The 20,588-nt window shown below is 38.1% G+C and overlaps 1 protein-coding gene across 1 annotated transcript in view; it reads right to left on the bottom strand.

The window, feature by feature from the left end:
- cubn (cubilin (intrinsic factor-cobalamin receptor)) overlaps positions 1–20,588 on the bottom strand; it is a 53,053-nt gene that overhangs the window by 24,923 nt on the left and 7,542 nt on the right. The window contains exons 15-34 of the mRNA XM_007250369.4: positions 19,963–20,125; positions 18,880–19,070; positions 18,574–18,730; positions 16,451–16,629; positions 16,169–16,334; positions 15,794–16,019; positions 14,896–15,026; positions 14,262–14,448; positions 12,918–13,078; positions 12,629–12,810; positions 12,381–12,537; positions 9,333–9,523; positions 8,430–8,589; positions 5,222–5,403; positions 2,761–2,935; positions 2,426–2,607; positions 966–1,122; positions 730–846; positions 500–613; positions 247–375 (exon numbers count right to left, since the gene is read on the bottom strand). Of these exons, the coding sequence (XP_007250431.3) occupies positions 247–375; positions 500–613; positions 730–846; positions 966–1,122; positions 2,426–2,607; positions 2,761–2,935; positions 5,222–5,403; positions 8,430–8,589; positions 9,333–9,523; positions 12,381–12,537; positions 12,629–12,810; positions 12,918–13,078; positions 14,262–14,448; positions 14,896–15,026; positions 15,794–16,019; positions 16,169–16,334; positions 16,451–16,629; positions 18,574–18,730; positions 18,880–19,070; positions 19,963–20,125 (3,307 nt within the window). The remainder of the gene's footprint in view (positions 1–246; positions 376–499; positions 614–729; positions 847–965; positions 1,123–2,425; positions 2,608–2,760; positions 2,936–5,221; positions 5,404–8,429; positions 8,590–9,332; positions 9,524–12,380; positions 12,538–12,628; positions 12,811–12,917; positions 13,079–14,261; positions 14,449–14,895; positions 15,027–15,793; positions 16,020–16,168; positions 16,335–16,450; positions 16,630–18,573; positions 18,731–18,879; positions 19,071–19,962; positions 20,126–20,588) is intronic.

Raw genomic sequence — 20,588 nt, 5'->3', positions numbered from 1 at the left:
TTAGTAATGTTCCTTATCAATCGTGAAAGCTTTTCATATAATGCTTGAATAGAAATCCTCAAGATTTAGTGGTGTAATGTCAGGCAGACAATTGACAAAAATCATGGCCTGTTAAGGGATTAATAGATTAAAATAGATTACAATATAATAAATTATCAGAGAAACCACTCTCATAGAAAATTAGCAGAACTCCTCTAAAATCTTATTAAATTTAAACACGAACTGGAACACTTCTTGAAAGTTTACCTGATGTGGAGGCTGTATATGTTGCCCTGAAGCCTTTCCTGGTTACGGAAGCATCAGTCACAAAGTTCACCACCAGTGCATTACTGAATGAAGTGACCGGATGAGGAACATCATTCCCACAATAGCGACCTGAGAACAAACAAATACAAAAATATAAGCTACAGTAGCTGCTTTTACTGTCTTGACAATCTAAAGAATATAAAACACTGTCTGAATGAAGAAGCTGAGAATGAAAGATATTGGTCATAATTACCAACTGATGGAGCGTCACTGTTGTCACCATCTAAGATCTCTACTGCATCATGAGAGCAGTTGCTGTTTATCATCTCCAGCTCAAAGTCAGTGAAGGACAATGTCACATGATTGACTGTTTATGGATAATATACACAAGAATACATATTTAAATGCCTGTTATAAAATAAATACACACAAATTATTAAAAACCCATAAAACACAGTGTAAAGCTGAAACTGGCTCACGCACATGGCTCCTGTGCAATAATGATCCAGTTGCAGTTCTGATTGTTGGGGTATGGGTAAGGATAGTTTGGAGAGGCAATAGCACCTCCCACATCATCAGCCATTATGGTGGATCCACATGCTGCACAGGGAAAAAAAATGAGAAAAGAAGTTGCCACATAGTGCAGATCTGATATGGCACCATGCAGTGTACAATGACAGTGGAATTAAGGAACTTAAATTCATTGTACTGTGACTGACCTTCTGAGAATTCAGCTTTGAAGCCTCTGTGATTGCCACTGATGTCGGATCTGAAGCGAACGTAGATGACGTTTTGTGTGGAGTAAATGGGAGCAGGTACTGAGAAGCCGCACACTTTGGCCAACAGAGGTGAGGAATCTCCTGGACCATCGTGGACCTGAAGCACAAGTGAGCGAAATGATTCATAATACATCTTCGGATAATACTCAGAATTTAGCTCTCCTGGTATATGAAATTTTACCAAATTACTTTAATATCATAAGGGGTCAATATGATCCCAGCAGTTTAAACCTCCATAAAATTATTACAATTAAATGTAAGCAAAGTTTCTGTGCCCTATTTTAGAACAGCGCAGCTTGAATTAGGGCAGGTCAGTGTGTCTTTGCTATCGTAACGATGGGAAAAGTATGCCTTGCACGGCACAAAATATGCAACAGGCACGTACTAATTCTCTTAAATAATCATGGGTATGTTTTTTTTAATAACTTAAAATAAAGCAATCAGCATTTATTTATGATCTGATGTTGGCGGATTGCTGATTCAGGGGCGCAACTACCTGGAATTCTCCAGCGCTCCTCAGCAGAGGATACTGACCTGCAGGTCATTTACAGCAGACCATAAGATTTGTTTTTGAAGTACGGTAAAAGTTTGCATAGCTGCGAAAAGGCACAAAAAGGGGTGCATGCATGTTGGGGATGCACCTGTTGACAATTCACTGCCAAGATAGCAATGAACGTCTGACTGTTGATGTCTGCCTGGGTTGTATTCACTCAGTGGTGCACCTGTGCAATGCGCCAGAAATTTACCTGAACACACCTCACTTCAAGACCACCACACCCATCGGTGGATATAAATTCACAAGCGTCATTATTTAAATGATGCAGACGCAAGTCGTGAAAACGACTGTTCGAAGGGGTGTAAGAAGTTCCTATGTGTCCACATATATGGACACATGGATTAAAATATTGCAAGTCATACTAAGTGGTCAAAAAACACCAGTGAATGCATCAAATAAGGACAAAACTGAAAAACTGTAGATATTTTCAGTAGTTAATTTTATGTTTATGTGGTTGTCCTCATTAAATAAAAGTAATTGAAAATGAAGCAAAACAATTGATTTCAAACTTTTTACGAGATTTTGAACATTTAATGGGGTCAAATTAACCCCAAAGATACTAGAAGGGTTTAGGAAACAGTCAGGGGGTTGAAACATGAGCAAGCTTAATCAAATTAACCAAACAGTAGACTTTTTATGCTCTCAGACCCAAACATAGAGCATGAGGTCGATATGGCATTACAGTTGAATAAAAGACAAATTATGCATTTTAAGTGGGAAAGATGACTAAAGAACTATTCAATAGTGATTCACATTTAATGTGGTGTGCATAGAATAATGGAATGAATGGCAGCCTGTGTTGAATCCAGAACATTACGGTAAAAGTCATGCACTAGTCACTCACATCCACGTAATCCCATTGGCATGAGGAGTGACTCTCAATATCCACATCAGTGAAGTTGAAAAGAATCCGATGACCCTGGTCCACAGTGATGACCCACGAGCAGTCGACATTATTGGGATAATTATTGGGATACTGGGGGGAATGGATCTCTCCACTTGGTGCTATGATGGGTCCTCCACACCCTAAGCAAAATATACAGCACAGCATGTTAGAAAGTAATCATTTAACAAGAATAGGAGATGATGATTTGCTGATGATGAAAGCTGATTAACAATAGCAGATTTAGCTGGAAGAACGCTGGTATGGTCTTTGTACTGTTAGAAAAGTAAACTCACCTCCTTGAGTCTCCTGCCAGCTAGCACTGAAGCCTCGGCCACTGATGTACTCATCACTCTTGAAACGGACCGTGACGGTATTGCCTGTGCTCGACACCTGGAGGGGGTTATTAGGGGGGCGTGTGGTGCACAACTGGGCTAGTCGTGGGGAGCTCAGATCAGGACCTCCATACACCTGCACACACGACAAAACAAAAGCCTGTCACACAAGGCATGGAAATATTTGCAGCAGCAAAAAATATTAATGCAGACATCTGCCAAGCTCTCAGTATCATATCACTACAGGAACAAGTTAGGTGTATTTCACAAAACATGATTTAAACCATAAGAACCTGGACCAGTTCTGAATATTTAAAATATTTGAGAAGCATATTAGTGTTTTTTTCTAATTGTGATAACTTGCTCACATGGGTGTAGATATTTTATCGTATTAAATTTTATTTTAAGGTTTTATTTACTTTCATCAAAGTACTTAAATTGATAAATATGCTTAAAAGGATATTTAAAAGAAATTTTGTGAGGTCAGATATTAACAGAGTGTCGTGTAATGCACTCGGATGTTCAATAGCTGTATGTCTCTTAGGGTCTTCAGAGATGAAGTGAGGAAGAGAGTTCTATAGGAAACTTTCCACAGCTTTTAAAGGGTCTGTCACACATATAAAACCATGAGCTGTTTGGGGATGTAGTTTGAAATTTAAGTATTTAGAGAAGCACCAGAATTGGTCTCTTTGTCTGAAAATTGAATATGAAACATTTTTTATATTTGTTTGTCTGTTTATCTATTATTTTTTCTTAAAAAGTCTATAAATCTATTTTTACTTTCTTTTAAAAGAAAAAAAAACTTTTACAAAATGACAATGTAAAGTGTTAAACACTGATCTTTAACATCCTAATGTCGGCAAACGACCATTTGTGGGTCATTCTCTGACCCTTTAAAATGCTTCCACACAGCACAACATATTTACAGCATTTACAAACAGCACATCACTACACAGTGTTTGAGTATTCATAATGATTCAGTTTTTTCACATAATCAAATGGACACAAAGGAAGAACTCAGTTTTAACTAATTCATTTTGGAAGCTGAATATTCATTGAATCCTTAAAATTATTCTGCTTTATTGATAAATCTTGTGTTATCAAATGAAGTTCAAACACCATAAACAATGCCTGTGCAGAAATTAATGGTCAATCTTTTTGCCCATGCTGCCTGGTACCTAGATAAGAACATAAAATATATATATATAAAATAAAAAACACAGTGTTGCGGAAAATAGAGAGAGCAAGAGGATGTTGTGTTCCACAAAAAGTGGAAGGCTGGTGTGTGTGTGTGTGTGTGTGTGTGTGTGTGTGTGTTTTGTGTAGTTGAGAGAGCGCCACAGATAAAGCCTGTGCTCTAAGCTCTGATTTCCACTTCTCTTCCACCCTGCTAACCCCATTCACTGTGACAGTGGAGGTCAGCATTCCAAAGGTCTGAGGTACGCATGCCCCACTCAACGTGCCCACTGAGCCTGATGTGTGCCAACAGGGCACTGACACACACACACACACACACAAACACACACGCGCGCACACACACACACACACACAGCGTTCTAATCACTTTACTAAACTAAACATTCTATAGTAAATGCAGAATGGTTCCTACTTTCTGGCAGTTGCCAAGTTTTTGATTAGGTATTCCATGTATTTTTCACGGTGTTGCTAGTTTGCTAGGTGGTTGCTATGGTGCTGCCAAGTGAATGCTAGATGGGTGCTACTGGGTTGCAAGGTGATTGCTATGGTATCTCAGGCAGTTGACAGTATTTATCCCTACAGTTGTCTCAGGTGGGTACTCAGTGATTGCCTACTGGTTGCTGTGGTACCCAATTTTGATGGTTATGTGTCAGATATGTATTAGTTTTATCACAACATTTGAGAGGTGCACATATTCATTCCGATATCCCATAACAACAGAATGATTGTTTTTATGTAACAGATCGCCTCTACAAATCAGTGCAAACCTAGTTCAAACAGGCATTTATACAGCCATGCTGTCTAAATTAAAAAATATATGAACTTACAGCTTACTGTGTGGAAGTATCTGGTTTCTCTGAGAGACTACAAACTCAAATATGACATGATATGTACAGTAATTTATCTATTAATTGGCTTTGATATCTTACTTTATATGGACACACATTTTAGAGTTTGCAGTATATAGTGACTACAGTATAAGACAGTTGTAAAAAAAATATAGGGGCATCCTATTAAACTTGTTTAATGTCTTCTAAACAGGAGACAGAGGTTATTCTGTTAGGCAGCTCACTATTTTGTGTCCTATGTCAAAAAATGGAAGATTGATAGCATAAATTTGGTTAGGGGGTGGGTGTTTGAGGTTTCCTTAAAAAAGAGGTCCGCACAGGAACAGCAAAGAAAAGGACTAACAATGAAAATAGCATTTTTTGTTTGTTTGTTTTACCTCTAGCAGGTCAAAGTCACAGCTGGGATGAGACTCAATATCAAACTCATGGATGGTTATGGTGACACTGCTGCCAGGGGAGGTCTGGATGTACCACACACATTCCCTGTTATCAGGATACTTGTTAGGATAGTCTGGGCTGGTGAAGTTGCCAGAGGGTCCAGAGAGGTCTCCACCACAACCTGCAGGGGGAAGCAGTGAGTCGATTTAACCGCAGTGACAACATTACATCAGTTTAAAAGCTTTTACAAGAGGTACCAGGTTCGTAATGTTTACCATGACTTCATATCCTTTGACTACATCAAAGTGTGAGGAAAAGCAGAGGAACTGAAGGGCACATTTTCACAAGATATTAACACTGTGGTTTTAAGACCATTCCTTAAGGGCTCCCTGACACTCCATATATATATATATATATATATATATATATATATATATATATATATATACTCCATCTGCTTAACACATAGCAATAAATCAACACAGTGTGCACTGCCTGAGAAGCAGTGAAAACTGCTTTAAAAAAACAGTCTTCACAGTATTAAAAGACCTCCTCTGGGACTGTGAGAAACTGTGCTGAGTTTAGTACCTATAAGGAGTTCTTACGTAAAGTGTGGTGCTGAGGGACTCCAGGTGAAACACAAGGCTCATATGAGGACAAAGCCTTTTTACTCTTTGGGACAATTAAGTTATAATGTAAGTCAGGATTATGCAAGAGATCAAGAGAGTGTGACTTCTAAAAAAAAAAAAAAAACCCTGGAGGTGTTTTTTTTTTTTTTTTTTTTTTAGCAAGACGTGTCTGTCCTAGATTATTGTGCATATTTTGGGCTGTCTAACACAGCTTAGCCCTGCTGCCTTTAATAATTCATGGTTGTGAAGAGCAGATTCTCTGGGCTAAGAGAAAAGGGTAAAATAAAAACTGAAAAGCAAGAGTATAATAATATGTTTTTATACTAACAGCACTACTGAACTACTACATTAAGGGGTGAAATAGATTTCATATGACCTCCCACTATCCTTGGTAATGCCCTCAACACTAGTAGGGTGAAGACTAGCGCATCTCCAGAGATGTGAGGTTAACCACTGTCTACCTTTGAGCTGGGTAGCCAACACGCTTGGAGGAAAGCGCAACACCCCAGCTATGATGCAACAGATAACAGATGCCTGTCCTGACCAGCATCTTGCTATGAGTGATGTGGGGTGGAAGTATCATCAACCTACCCAGAAAGAGCATGGCCAATTGTGCTCTCTCTCAGACTCCGGCTGCTGATGGCATGCAGCACGAACCAGCGATTGCTTTAACAACACCTACCAACTGTAGATTTTTTATTGCAAAAAGAGTAATTAATATTTTTTAATTAGACGTAGTGCAGCAAATTGCACTATATGTAAAGTATGGAATGGTATTGAATATCAGTTATTAATAATATGCTACTACTGATGCATTTTGTCAACATGTCAAAATACTACAGTAAATATTGCATGTTGTCAAAATGTCCTTAAATATTGCAAAATAACATTTTTATCACATTGCCCACCCCTAACTACAATGCTATTGTTTATAGCAACAACATGATTTTAGTATAGTGTCCGGATTGGTTAAAAGGAGCAGTTCATTGCACCCCCCCATTCTCTCCTTAATCAATAGGCTCAATAAATATCTCACTCTTTCTACTAAACCCCATTCAAGGAGGAGCCCTTTATCTACCCAGTGAAAATCATATGCAAGCCCCTCCCTCTCCCTACCCAGTCTTTTGTTTTTGGTCTTTTTGTATAAGCTCCCCAGCAGCAAAACAAGACAGCTGTGTTAGTTCCACATGTTATGTTAAAAAAAAACGCAGGCAGTTCATTTCCACCACACACACTGCACATATGGGAAATCCCCACCCTGCTGTTTTCCATCTGATTACATCATATATGGATAGCCGAGTGCTAGTTGAAAATGCTAGCCCAGCTGTTTTGGTCCTCAGTGTGCCGTGGGTGTAAGAGCTGTGCTAGTTCTACAGCCTGTGAGCTGAAGCTGGCTCTCGGTCCACTGTGGGAGTATAAATAAACACAGCAGCCACACCCATCATCCTAGTGACTCACTGCCCCAGACATCACCAACACACCATGTTCACACAGAATCACCAAAACACCAAATCAGTTCTACACCATCATTAGACACCATCAAATAAATAAAAAAATCTATTTTACAAACATGATTAAAAATGTAATGCATTTTTTTGTCGGCTGTAAGAAACTGATATGCTCTAGTAATGGAGATGTAATAAAACTGAATATGAGGCTAAATAAAAATGTGCTTGTCTTTTCTGCTCACTTTTAGAGCTTATTTTCTTCCACATTCTCATTCGGGAAAAGATGACTAAGGGCAGTCCCTCTCCTAAAAGGCTTACAATGTGTTTCTTTTTACATACAGTTACAGAGCAAGTAGGAAAAAAAGAAAAAAAAATATATATATATATATATATATATATATATAATTTAATTATGTCAAATCTGCTCAAACATGGAACAGAGTCAGTGGGAGGAATGGGACTGGTGTGAACATTTTACAGTGTACAGGGACAATATTTAGTTTTTTTTTTAGATTTTTTAATTATACTAGTTTCTGTACTGCATTCTGTCTACACTAATGTACATGCCTAATGTCATGGGAAGTAACTAGTATTTTGTACCACGACTTGAACACTGACCTTCTTCCTGTCTGTTTGTATGGACAAATCTAGCTGGATGCTATTAGTCACAATCATTACCACTCACTGCGCTGTCCACTGTGGGTGGTAAAACCTTCTGTGACGTATCCTGATACATGTGTGATACTGCGTGAAGTGAATGTCCCCTCTGTCTGTCACTCACTCACTATTGGGCCTCGCTCTAATTCATTTATGTCACCTTGCTTGCTCACAAGCACACTGACCAGTGTTCAACCTCGCTTACAAGGTAACACCTGACAATGTATAATTTACATGCTGCTATTCCATGACTTTTGGCATATCAGTGTGTTATTCATAATTTACATTAATCAAAACAAGTAAATGTCATTTTTTTGTGTACAATATGTCATCTTTGTGTTTTTTTGAATATTGTCACTGGAATTCTTGAATTCTCTCTAATCATCACCATTCTGAGAAAAGTAAAGGGGTGCTCAACAAAGAAACAAGATGTACAGATTTGTATTGCTATGGTTTAACTGTTCTGTTCTCACCATTCTGGTACCAGAGCATCCGGAAGCCAGGTAGGGAAATGGAGAGGTCGGAATTGAAGATTACATGAAGGCTGCTGCTGGTGGTGGCACCAGCTGGAGGGGGTGTGTTCCCACAGAATCTTCCAATCAGAGGAGCTTCTTCATTTGGTCCATTATACAGCTGGGCGGACAAAGATAAAAACATGTTATTGCATCTTTTTTTACACTAACAAAGAATGCTAACCAGATTTTAAAACTGGTGTTTTGTTTAGTTTTCAGTGAAGCAATGTCTCTCTGGTTTGACTATGACATCATGGTGACCTTGTTTCTTAGGAATGCAGCCTAAATTTTCACTGTCGCTAGTGATAGAGCATGTGAACACAGGATAACAAATGCAATGCAAGCTCACATTTCAACTCATCTTGTGTAACTGGTGTGACTGTTTGTCTTCTCAAACCTCAAAACTGTTTTTTTTTTGTGTTTTTTTTAACTTTACTGAACTGAGCTGATGGATTCCTAAAGGTATGAGAGCAGTAACAACCACACAGCAGCTCACTATTGCTGTAGGCTGCCTGAGGGAAGACAGGGATTAAACCATGCAGAAGTCCTAGAACAGAAAAGTTCTATGCCTCTATTTCTCATGTGGGCCCCATGATGTCATGGCTGTTTGGAGCAGCATGGTAACGAAGGAGCCAAGCAAGAGCTCAATACATTTATTGTGGGATTTTAGAGAGCCTGCCAATGAATGGATAAGAATAATTCCGCGACTGCTTAGAGAAAGAGTAAGAGACTTATTCTTGTAAACTTCCCAAAAGCTGCAAAAGCTTATATCATTCAGGCAGGAATAAATAAATAGTATTAGTAGACATAACAAGAGGTAGTCTATAGAAAGTTTAGGATAGTACAGCCCACACACATACTGACCAACATATAGTCGTAGATACAGCTGGGTGACAAGCCCTCTAGGTCAAAAGCAGTGAAGGTGTAGTTGATAGTGTTGCCCATGGTGGTCTGAATGGTCCAGCTGCATCTAGCATTAAACGGGTAGTTGTTGGGGAAATTCTGGCTCTCAATCACTCCACTCGTCTTGTTAGCAATGACGATACCTGAACAGTCTGTGGAGAACAAGTGAATGCATGTTAACACCTGTGACACTATTTAACATCTACACCAGGGGTCGGCAATAGGCGGCCGGAGGGCCACATGTGGCCCACAAGCATGAAACATCTGGCCAGTGAGGTTGTTTGAACTACAATAAATAATAATGAAAGAACTAAAAAATAAAATGCTCCCCTGTCTCTCTATTGCGCTTGGCGTGACTTTAGTTTCTGCCCGTTCTCGTTTTTCCACCCATTTTTGGGCTCTCAATCCCCTAATAAGGGCGTTTTATCTGCTTAAATTCAACTGTTCTGCATTTGGGTTCAACAACCTTCTAGGCTGGAGAGCTACAAGTCTGTAGCACTCCATCCCATTACACTTCATTTTCCAAAACAGATTTTTTATTTTTTTGTGTTGCCCGCCACATAATGGCTTGGAAAATATCTGTCCAGCGGCCAAACTTTATTGCCGACCCCTGATGTACATTCATTAACAAACGATAAAAACACTCTATGGACAACAATGTCTCAACAGATATGTAAATGTTTACAGTTGTGGTCTTGCCACAAAGAGTCTTGCCGCGAAGAGCTTCTTTGCTGCCCTATATAAAGACTCTCACAGCGCTTTTTAATTTCGCATTTCAACCAGTTTTAGTGGAACTAATCATACATACGTCACATCATACATAATCATCAGAGGGTGTTGCACAGCCAATTTGCTCCTGTACAAACAGACACATCCACAGATGTTGTCACGGTTCGTACTGAGGAACCTTTTATTCTTTGGTTTCCGCTGCGAACAAACGTTCCTGGTTCTAGAACCTACTTTTGCTGGTGGAAACATGGCTAAAGATTCAAAATTAGGTGTGTGAATCAGAATGGTGCTGGTTCCAATTCGGTGGAAAAGCACTATCAGAGGCTACTTTTGGGTAGTGTACCTCTTAGTGAGAGATCAGTGACATGATTCTACAACACACTCAAAGTTTATTGAATTTGACTGACTACATTTGTAAAACTATAGATTAGTACAATAAAACTGTAGTTTGCAGGGCCCACTGTCCAGATCATAAGTTTTGGATAATATAATGTATATAAAGTAATTTGTTTGGTAACCTTTAACAGTCTAATTCAATGCATTTTATATGAAAGCTTAACAGATCAACAGGCATTGACGAGTTTGACCTGCCAAGCAGTAAAACTAAATAAATCTAAGGAACAAAAAACAAGCAAGAGAAGTTAAAGCCAAGTTGGCAAACGGCACTGCAGTGAAACAAAGAAAGACAGACTTTACTGGAATGACCCCTCAGCCTCTAAGCTTTCCTTCCAGAAAAGCAATTTAAGAGGATACAAAGAAAAGACAAAAGGAACATGCAGCCTCCCTCACATTCTTTAGAGGAGAGTGCACCTTCTTGCCAGTTACCCCCTGCTGCACTCCAAAACTAACCTCAACCTGGCCGTTTCTGTACAATGAAGGCCTGTATCCACAGAAATGGGCCAATAGGCCACCCACTGATGAAGTATGCACCATTGTTGCGGCTACCATACAGCAAATCAAAATGAATTAATTAAAAAGAGTAAAAAAACTGCAATGTCCTGCATATACAGAGCACACCAACCCTGTAAAATCCACCCTTTTATGAAGCTTCATAAAGGTCAGTCAGATCCATCAGTTACACTCCGGCACTCCTGGCTACACTGTACAGAGGTGTAAATGCACTCACTGACTTAAAAACTAAAAATGCACTAATGTACGGTGGCCGAGAAAGCCCAGCGCAGTGCAAATTGAAAAGCGCTGCAAAAGCACAAAACACATCCATCAAAATTACAACACAGGCGCAGCAAATAGAAAAACGCGCTGCAAATAGAAAAACGCGCTGCAAATAGAACCACAACACAACGGAAGTGAGTCACAACACAACGGAATTTTCCCGGGGGACCTTAAAAATTGCTGTACCAGCTGTATACAAAGGACAATAAGTGGCAAACAAGCTTCTGAAAAGTAAGTTATGTTTATTACCTGTGATTACCACGGTTGTGTGCATATTATTAAAAGTTCTGCTTCACAAAACGCCTTGTTTGCCACTTATTGTCCTTTGTACACATAGTGAAGTCCGAGACGTTACTGAAGACGCAGCTTAGCTGGTACAGTATCTTTTAAGGTCCCCCGGGAAAATTCCGTTGTGTTGTGACTCACTTCCGTTGTGTTGTGGTTCTATTTGCAGCGCGTTTTTCTATTTGCAGCGCGTTTTTCTAGTTGCAGCGCGTTTTTCTATTTGCTGCGCCTGTGTTGTAATTTTGATGGATGTGTTTTGTGCTTTTGCAGCGCTTTTCAATTTGCACTGCGTTGGGCTTTCTCGGCCACCGTACTAATGCACACCAAAGGAGGAGATGTCGGAATTAAATGAAACTTTATATGTGTGAATTTAATGTTGAAATATGTAAGTGATTACAACATGAGGAGTACACACAAAAATAATTTATTGGGTAAGACGGTATTTAAAAATTAACTTAAAAATGGCTCTATCACCCTGTCTGGCCACTTCTAGCCTGGATACAAGATGAGAGACAGATAGGTATGAGCAAAATATTTCTCTTTATGTGTGTCAAAAAGGCTTGTATAGTACAACAATCAACTATCTCTCACCAAAAGGTTCACTACCCCAAAAATAGCCTTAAAAAAAGTCCTGTATAATAATCTGCAATATGTAACAAGCTACATTGATTAGCCTGAAATGACAGAACATTAACAGAAAAGTAAATGGTGCATTAAGTCAAAGCCATTGGAGTCTGTTACATCTTCAAATAATAAATTATCTATTCAATGTTTATTAAGTGTACAAACACACAAAGACACAAAAAAGTTTTGATCACTTACTGCTGGTGTAGGAGGCCACAAATCCTCCAGCACTGATGATGCTGTCTGTGCGCAGTTTAACATACATTTGATCTCTAGTGGAGGTAATAGGGTTAGGGATCTGATTTCCACACAGTTTGGCCAACTGACGATCATTAGTGCTGTTTCCATCATAGACCTGAGTATAAAATACAAACATGAATGGGTTTTATTATAGATTAAAGCACTAAGCTAAATGTATATACTTTATATAAAAGTCTTCTTTTTACCGCGAGGTAATCATAATAGCAGTCAGTGCTGGACTCCAGATGGAAGTCCTCAAAGTTGAGCTGGATGGAACTTCCTGCATTGACTTTGATATGCCAGTAGCACTCAGCATTGGGGTGGTAGGGCAGAGGGTAGTTAGGGGATGTGAAGCTACCAACACTGGTGGTGAGAGTTCCCCCACAACCTAATCCAGAAATAAGAATATGAGAATGGACTCAATGACTTTTTAAACACTTTTTTTTAACACAGAATTATACAGTTAATAATCAAGCCAAAAGATTAAACACACACCTGTCTGTGTGCCGTCCCAGTGTGCAGAGAAGCCCCTAGCAGTGGCGGTGAAATCTGACTTAAACAAAATCCACAGCATGTTGCTATGTGAGATCACTATGGGTGGGGGCTGGTTTGAGCAGTATCGACCAATTAAAGGTGATGTTTCAAAGCCGCCATCTCTGCAAGAAAACAAAAAAACAAAACATGAAATATGCTTCCACACAATTTATTCAGAAACATTATAGCTATTAACCATGTGAACAGATATCAATACACACCCATTGTGGACAACCCTTTTAATTACTGAATTTAGTTACTTTACTAAAAAAAGATTTTTAAATTACAAATTTACACATATAGCTTGTCTGGTCTTGTAGATGAGTACTGCCAGTAGAATAGTACTCTGTGGGCTGTGGTGCAGCCAAGCATGAACCTATTGACACCATGCCTAACGCTAGGAATAGGCTAGAAGCTATATGGTAGTGGAACTGTGTTCTCTGGAATGATGATGCTCAATCCAGTACTTTTGGAAAAAGCTGAGAGGAGGTGAGATGGTAATCATTCAACATCCTGGCCTCACTAATGATCTTGACACTGAATACAACTAAATCCTCACAACAGCTGTACAAAATCATTTTTAAAACACCTTCCCTGTTGCACAGAACAATAATTGAGACCTGTTGTCCATCAGAAAAGATCATAAACCAGCCAATGAAACAGTAGATTAGCCCCGCCCACTGCACTGGACAAAAAAAAAAAAAAATCTGCAACTCAGACATTAGGGCATGTCAGCACTATAGAACAAATGAGGTAAAGTAAGCTTATTTTTATTTATTACTTGTGATTTACAACACATTTTTAATTAATAGAATAATATAAATTAATAAAATTTATTTTTATATAGATTTTACTTTAGGAAAGAAGTGTCTTATTTTGTGTGCATTACGGAAGGAAAACAGCATTCTTAAATTTTTCCATCACTGGAACATAATTTAGGTTTAAACGGGTTAAAGAATCAATGAAAGAGCAGGTGTTCCAGGTATTTTTTTTTTCATATTTTGTACACCATTACTGTTATAGCCATTACGCTAGATTTACATGATGTTTCTTTAATTTGTGTTAGTAATATGAGAAGTTTTTCAGATGCCAATTATTTATTTATTTTTGCTTTTTGCTATTATATTCGACTTATGAAATGTTGACAAAATGTAAAGGGCAACTGACATGTTTGAGGGGCAAACAATATTATACAATGTAATATCATACAACAAAACATTTATTATTAATTATGATGATTATTTAATATTTAAAGGGTATGAGGTTTTCGTTTGAAAGCAACATATTAACCTTAAGTTATGTTACCTGATTTCCACATAATCAAATGGGCAATTGGAGCCTCCTTCCAGCTCAAAGTCAGTGAAGTTGAGCATGATCTGCATGTTGATTTCCACTATGATTTTGTAGACGCACTCGCGGGTCGAGGGGTAGTTGCTGGGGTAGTTGGGCGAGGTCAGCACTCCAGTGGGAGTTCTGTACTCTGCGCTGCAGTCTATAAACAGAGACACATTTTAGTTGTCAGGTTTCGTTGTCATTTGCCGCTAGCAGTACTGCTTTTAAGCAGCATCTCTGCCATTTATAGTGCCATATATACTTATATACCATATATAGATAGATAGATAGATAGATAGATAGATAGATAGATAGATAGATAGATAGATAGATAGATAGATAGATAGATAGATAGATAGATAGATAGATAGATAGATAGATAGATAGATAGATAGATAGATAGATAGATAGATAGATAGATAGATAGATAGATAGATAGATAGAAATGGGACAGAGACGTTTTAGGCTTCACTCTAACTAATTTACATGAGCACAGTGACCTTGCATACAGACGCATTAACACTTTATCATCAATCAGTTTACATAATGATATCCCATGACTTTTGGCATGCTAGTGTATGGACACATATTATAGTAAAATCCCTACCTGTGGTGGCATTGAGGGACACATAATTGGCAGAGAAGCCCTCAGTGGAAAGGCTGGAGTCTGATACAAACAGAATGGTCATGAGGTTGTCAGTGCTGGTCAGTGAGGGAGGAACTGAGCGCCCACAGTATCTGTGCAAAAAGGGAAAATTACAAAAAGTCTTAACATTTTATGGACTTAATGAAATTGTGTTGATTTTTACATTTTGCTGGAAGAAAATCATATTTATTATGTTTTTTACAACTTTATTTGCCCCATTTTTAATGATTTACACTGAAAACAAATTAAAAAAGAGTATTAAATCTGGCTTCTAAGGCTATGTTCACATTAGCAGGCTAACGTGACTCAAATCAGATCTTTTTGCTCAATGTGGCTCAGATCACTTTCATATGTGGTCCTATATCAGATACGTATCCGATAAATGGACATGCGACATGAATATGAACAGTCAAATTAGAATTCATGTGTCTTTTTGCTTTTATGCATGTGATACGTGCTTCTCTCTCGTACCCACACATCTCTTGGAGCAGCTGTGCAGCTATAGCTGCAAAAACAGCAAAAGCAAACCACCTGGTCTTTTTTCACCTCCTCGACCTGAACATGTACTTCAGATCAGGTGTTTACTCCACACTCCAGCAAAAGATGCTTCACATATGAGCTGCTAATGCATCCATTTCCCTTTCAGATATGATGTTTTTTGTTGTTGGTGAAGAAGGCAATGTTTATACACATATCAATGTGCGCATGTGAGACATTTCAGGGAAAAACTCGTTCACATTAAACACAGATACAGATCTGAGCAAAAAATCGAATTTGAGCAACGTGGCTTGTAATGTGAACGCAGACTAAGATTTAAAGCAGTGAAACCTTGCAGGCGATGTTTAGATTATGCTTTTACCTGCCGAGCAGATTCCCTGTCAGAGCTGTGCCATTGTCGTAGATTTCCACATAGTCATAATTACAGTTAGTGTGGTACTCCAGGTTAAAAGTGGTGAAGGACAGTCGGATGATGTTGCCAGGGGCAACAGAGATATACCATGTGCAGTTAGCACCATGAGGATAGTCTGTAGGATGGCCAGGGCTGGTGATGGTGCCTGTAGGATCTGTTAGTGTGTCTCCACAGCCTGTTGAAGAAATAATGCAATAATAAAATGACATATATCTCTATATATTCCTATAAAATCTTCTTTTCAGCTCCATGTTTACTTTACAAATAGTTTTACCAGTAAAGCAAGATAATATTGCATAAACCACAATATTAAATGTGTGTTACCTTGTATAGCAGATGCATACTCTGCAGTGAAGCCGTGATTGGTGACTGAAGCATCAGTGTTAAAGACAATATACATTTGTTTTTGTGTTGACTGTAACATAGGGGGAACCTGGGTTCCACAGAATCGGCCAAGAAGGGGAGAGCTGGATGTGGCACCATCTCTTACCTAGGACACAATAATCGTGGTGAACAATACTGGTGAACATTTACATTCTTCTCCACATCATAAAAAAAAGAGAGTAGAGTAGAATTAATTTGGAAAATGGAAAATAAATCTTGTACCTCCACATAATCAAAGTAGCACCCAGCACTGTCCTCAACATCAAAAGTGAGGAAGTTGAGCGTGACGACATAGCCTTCAGCCTGGTTGATGACCCACTCGCATTTCTTGTTATGGGGGTAGGCGTCAGGGTGAAGGGGTGTGCGAATCTGACCAGAGCCAGAGAGAGTGCCTCCACAACCTATAAGAAATATACAATAATTCACTCTTTATCTAAACAGTGTTTTGATTAATCAAGATCTGATATTTTATTGATGCTCAAATTCAAACAATATCTCCATTAAAGGGTACATATCCAATATTTTTCTTAGAGTTATCAGCTTTTATATTCAGCTAGTGGTTTGAATTTGCGAATCACCCATTAAAACCATAAAAATAAAAAAGCTTTTTTACAAATTCCCTGTTTTAATGTAATAAAAAATATATATTGTTCAGTCAAAATTTAGAGATCAGCAAAATAGCTTTTTTGATTAGCCATAACATTTAAAAAAGCTTGAGCTTGAAGTAGTATGTTTTACTGCTACCTTAATATTTTTGGCTTTTTGTTTGACACAACTTGTTTGTAGTTTGTAGTTTGCATTTGTGACTTTAATATTTTTTATTAAATCTTTTTTGACACATTCAGTAAAACTGCAGCAGTGAAACTGTATTTCACACTATGTTCACCAATTATCACCAACAGTAGTGTAGAAGAGGCGGGCAATTTGGACATTGCAATGATATATATATATATATATATATATATATATATATATATATATATATATATATTGATCAGCTACAACAGAGTAAGAAATTGTTCCTTTAAATTTACCTCAGTAGCGCCATTGAAGTCACATGCAGCTAGATAACTTGGAATGTACACTAAACATGACATCAAATATGAAAGGTAAGTAAGTTATTATTCTAGCACTGTACAGCTTGTATCTTTCAGCTGGAGAGAATCTGGTTAAACTTAAAATCTTAATTTTAGATAAAAGATGTTATGGTTATATTTTAGCCATTAAAATGCGGTTCATGTGGGTCCCCACCCATTATTAGTTGACCACCAACAAGTCAATAAATCGAATCAATTAATGAAATTGCTTGCTAAACAATTAAGGAGTCGATTTAAGTCACTCATAGTAAATGGATGGGGATATGTAAATGAGGTGATTCTCATTACAGCAGGGATTACAGAAAGGAATAAATGGTCTGTATGTACTTGAAACTGGACTAGATGCCGATAATTGACAGATAATGTTTGGTTTTATCTTTTTTTGTTCTGCACTGGAGCTAAATGTACCAAGTAGCTACTAAGTAAAGGAATTTATACCTCCCAAACAGACTTGCATATGTGGTTTCTAACACTAATTCATATTCTAATTCATGAACTTAAACAAAAAACACACAAACAAACAAACATGGTACGGTACATCTTGGCTAAAGTCTAGAGCAACCACATTAAAATACACTGTGCAGTTAATCTGATACAGTAAACTCCATGGCAGAAATGCTAATAAGTGAAGAGGAAACAGTCTGGGATTCAAGCATGTCAGACTGGATTCAGCTCTCTGCCTCTGACACAACACAGACTCAGTTATGTGGACAAGCAGAGAGCAGATTTCCTCTGCAGTGGACGACATACATTAAAACCAGCCATGCTTGACATTACAGTCTCGACAGCATATCTGCTCAGTCAGAAAAGAGAGGAGACTGGAGTACAGTCAGCAGTCTTACCAATTCCTCAATTCCTCTTTAACTGCTCTTACTGTAGGAATGGAGTACGTTATATTTGCAGAAAATACTGAACATATATTTCATAAATCATTTTAGATTTGGATTTAGAGACCTCTCTGGTGAGAATGCAGAAAAGTATTTTTAAAATGTGCACTGTGGTCCAGTCCCTTTAAGAGCGGATAAATCTGTCAATTTTTGTTCTCATTTGCCGTACCTTGCCAGGTCTCTCTATGGGTCTAATTCAGTGTTATTTTAGTTTAATAGTGTGTGTATGAGCAGATGTCAATAAGAATGAATATATTTGACTTTGCTCAGGAATAGTACTGTATTCAGTTTAAAAGAAAATATCTTGAGGACCACAGCTTTAACAGGGTGATGAAATAAAATTCAAGAAAAAGTCTCTCACTGATTTCATATACAGCCCTGAAGCCAGCATGGCTGACTGAGCTGTCAGATTTGAAGCGGATCCAAAGGTGGTTATAACTGGACAGGATGGGTGCTGGCAGTGTAGAGCCACAGTATTTTCCAATCAGAGGGTCAGTCTCAGCTAAGCCATCTCGTACCTGAGACAAGACACACACAGAAATTGGTTATGGATTCTTTACTTATTAGAAATAAGCTGCAGAACTGCTGGTAACTTTTAATAGAAGTCAGTCTTCCTTTCTTTAGAAAGGACTTTGACACATACAAACACACACAAACACACATATACCTCCACATAGTCAAATTCACAGCCGCTGTGAGGTTCAAGCTCCATATGTGTGAAGTTCAGAAGCACCGTCTCACTCCGGGCCACTCTGATTAAATACACACACTGCTTGTTGTGTGCATAGTTATTAGGCCAGTTTGGAGAGATGAGGATGCCTTCAGTATCAGTATAGGTGCCTCCACATCCAGGGTCAGCTAAAACACAGAGTAAGCGTTCAGATCAATACAGGCTGAAACATCATTATTATCATTTCATAATAAAAAAATATGTAAAGTAATTATCTTAGACTGGGTAAGATGACAACTTTTTAAGGAGAAAAAAATGGAAGTTAACGCAAAACCAAAAGAAGTTAACAAAAAAATTAATTTGTGTTAGTTAAGCAACAGTTTTATCCACTGAAAAATCTAAGTTTCCCACTTGTCAAATACAAGTTTGTGACAAAGTTTGTGCAATTTAAAGGCAACATCAGACAAAATTAACAGCTGATTTAATCTGTCAGAGGGTAAAAAAGACTAAATGAAAATGCAAGGTTTTTGCATGACAGTGACGATATACTGCCATTAGACTGATTACTAGGTTAGATTAAAACTTTGATGAATAACTAGTTTTGAGTATTTTAGAAGAGCAGTGTTTAGAGGAGTTAAACTGCTAAACCTTCTATCAGTATTACCAGATACAGTTTGGCACCAGTCCAAACTTTTCCATCTAAGCGTATCGCTAAACTTTAGTGTTTATCATAAAACGGTCATCAAAACCTCCTTAATTTTCATGACCTTTGAAACTGCCGTTGGATGTTCTTTAACTAATTATAAAAGTAATATTATAACTGCTTTATGAGTCCATGCCATAAAAAACTACAACATTTACGGCCATAAGCTATGATTAACACAAAGTGAACACTTCAACCACAAGTAAAGTGTTGTCAAGTAATAAACTCATCAGGTTTGATGTGAACATCTGATTTGATATTCTCAGAATACGTAATACAGTTGTTACTCACAGTTAGATATTATTTTATAAGCCCATAGTCTTTTTAATAGTGTGAATTGTCAAAATCCAGGTCCGGTCATTAAACCCTGCACTTACTTGGAGAAGTGGTGTATGTGATGTGGAAGCCCTGGTCACTGATAACATAATCTGAATGGAAGTGAATCCAGGCACCAGGGCCGGTGGTCTGCAGTGGAGCTGGGGAACCAGTGCTGCAGTACCGGTTTAGGAGTGCGTCCTCTGGGAGCAGCCCATCTCTGATCTAGAAAATAATGCAAACATAACGTGAGGATTCATCATTATACAGCTCTGGAAAAAATTAAGAGATCTGAATCGATTTATCTGATTTTGCTATTTATAGGTTTATGTTTGAGTAAAATGAACATTGTTGTTTTATTCTATAAACTAAGGACAACATTTCTCCCAAATTCTAAATAAAAACATTCTCATTTAGAGCATTTATTTGCAGAAAATGAGAAATTGGCTAAAATAACAAAAAAGATGCAGAGCTTTCAGACCTCAAATAATTCATAAAGCTTTAGGAGTTCAGAAATTAATATTTGGTGGAATAACTCTTGTTTTTATTCACAGTTTTCATGCATTTTGGCATGTTCCCCTCCACCAGTCTTACACGCTGCTTTTGGATGACTTGGTGCCACTACTGGTGCAAAAATCCAGCAGTTTAGTTTGGTTTGATGGCTTTGGGTCATCCATCTTCCTCTTGA

The sequence above is a fragment of the Astyanax mexicanus genome, chromosome 6 (assembly GCF_023375975.1).
Source record: "Astyanax mexicanus isolate ESR-SI-001 chromosome 6, AstMex3_surface, whole genome shotgun sequence".
In the NCBI taxonomy this organism is placed as follows: Eukaryota; Metazoa; Chordata; class Actinopteri; order Characiformes; family Acestrorhamphidae; genus Astyanax; species Astyanax mexicanus.
The sequence above is the reverse complement of the archived record's forward strand: the minus strand, read 5'-3'. Positions and strand labels throughout refer to the sequence as shown.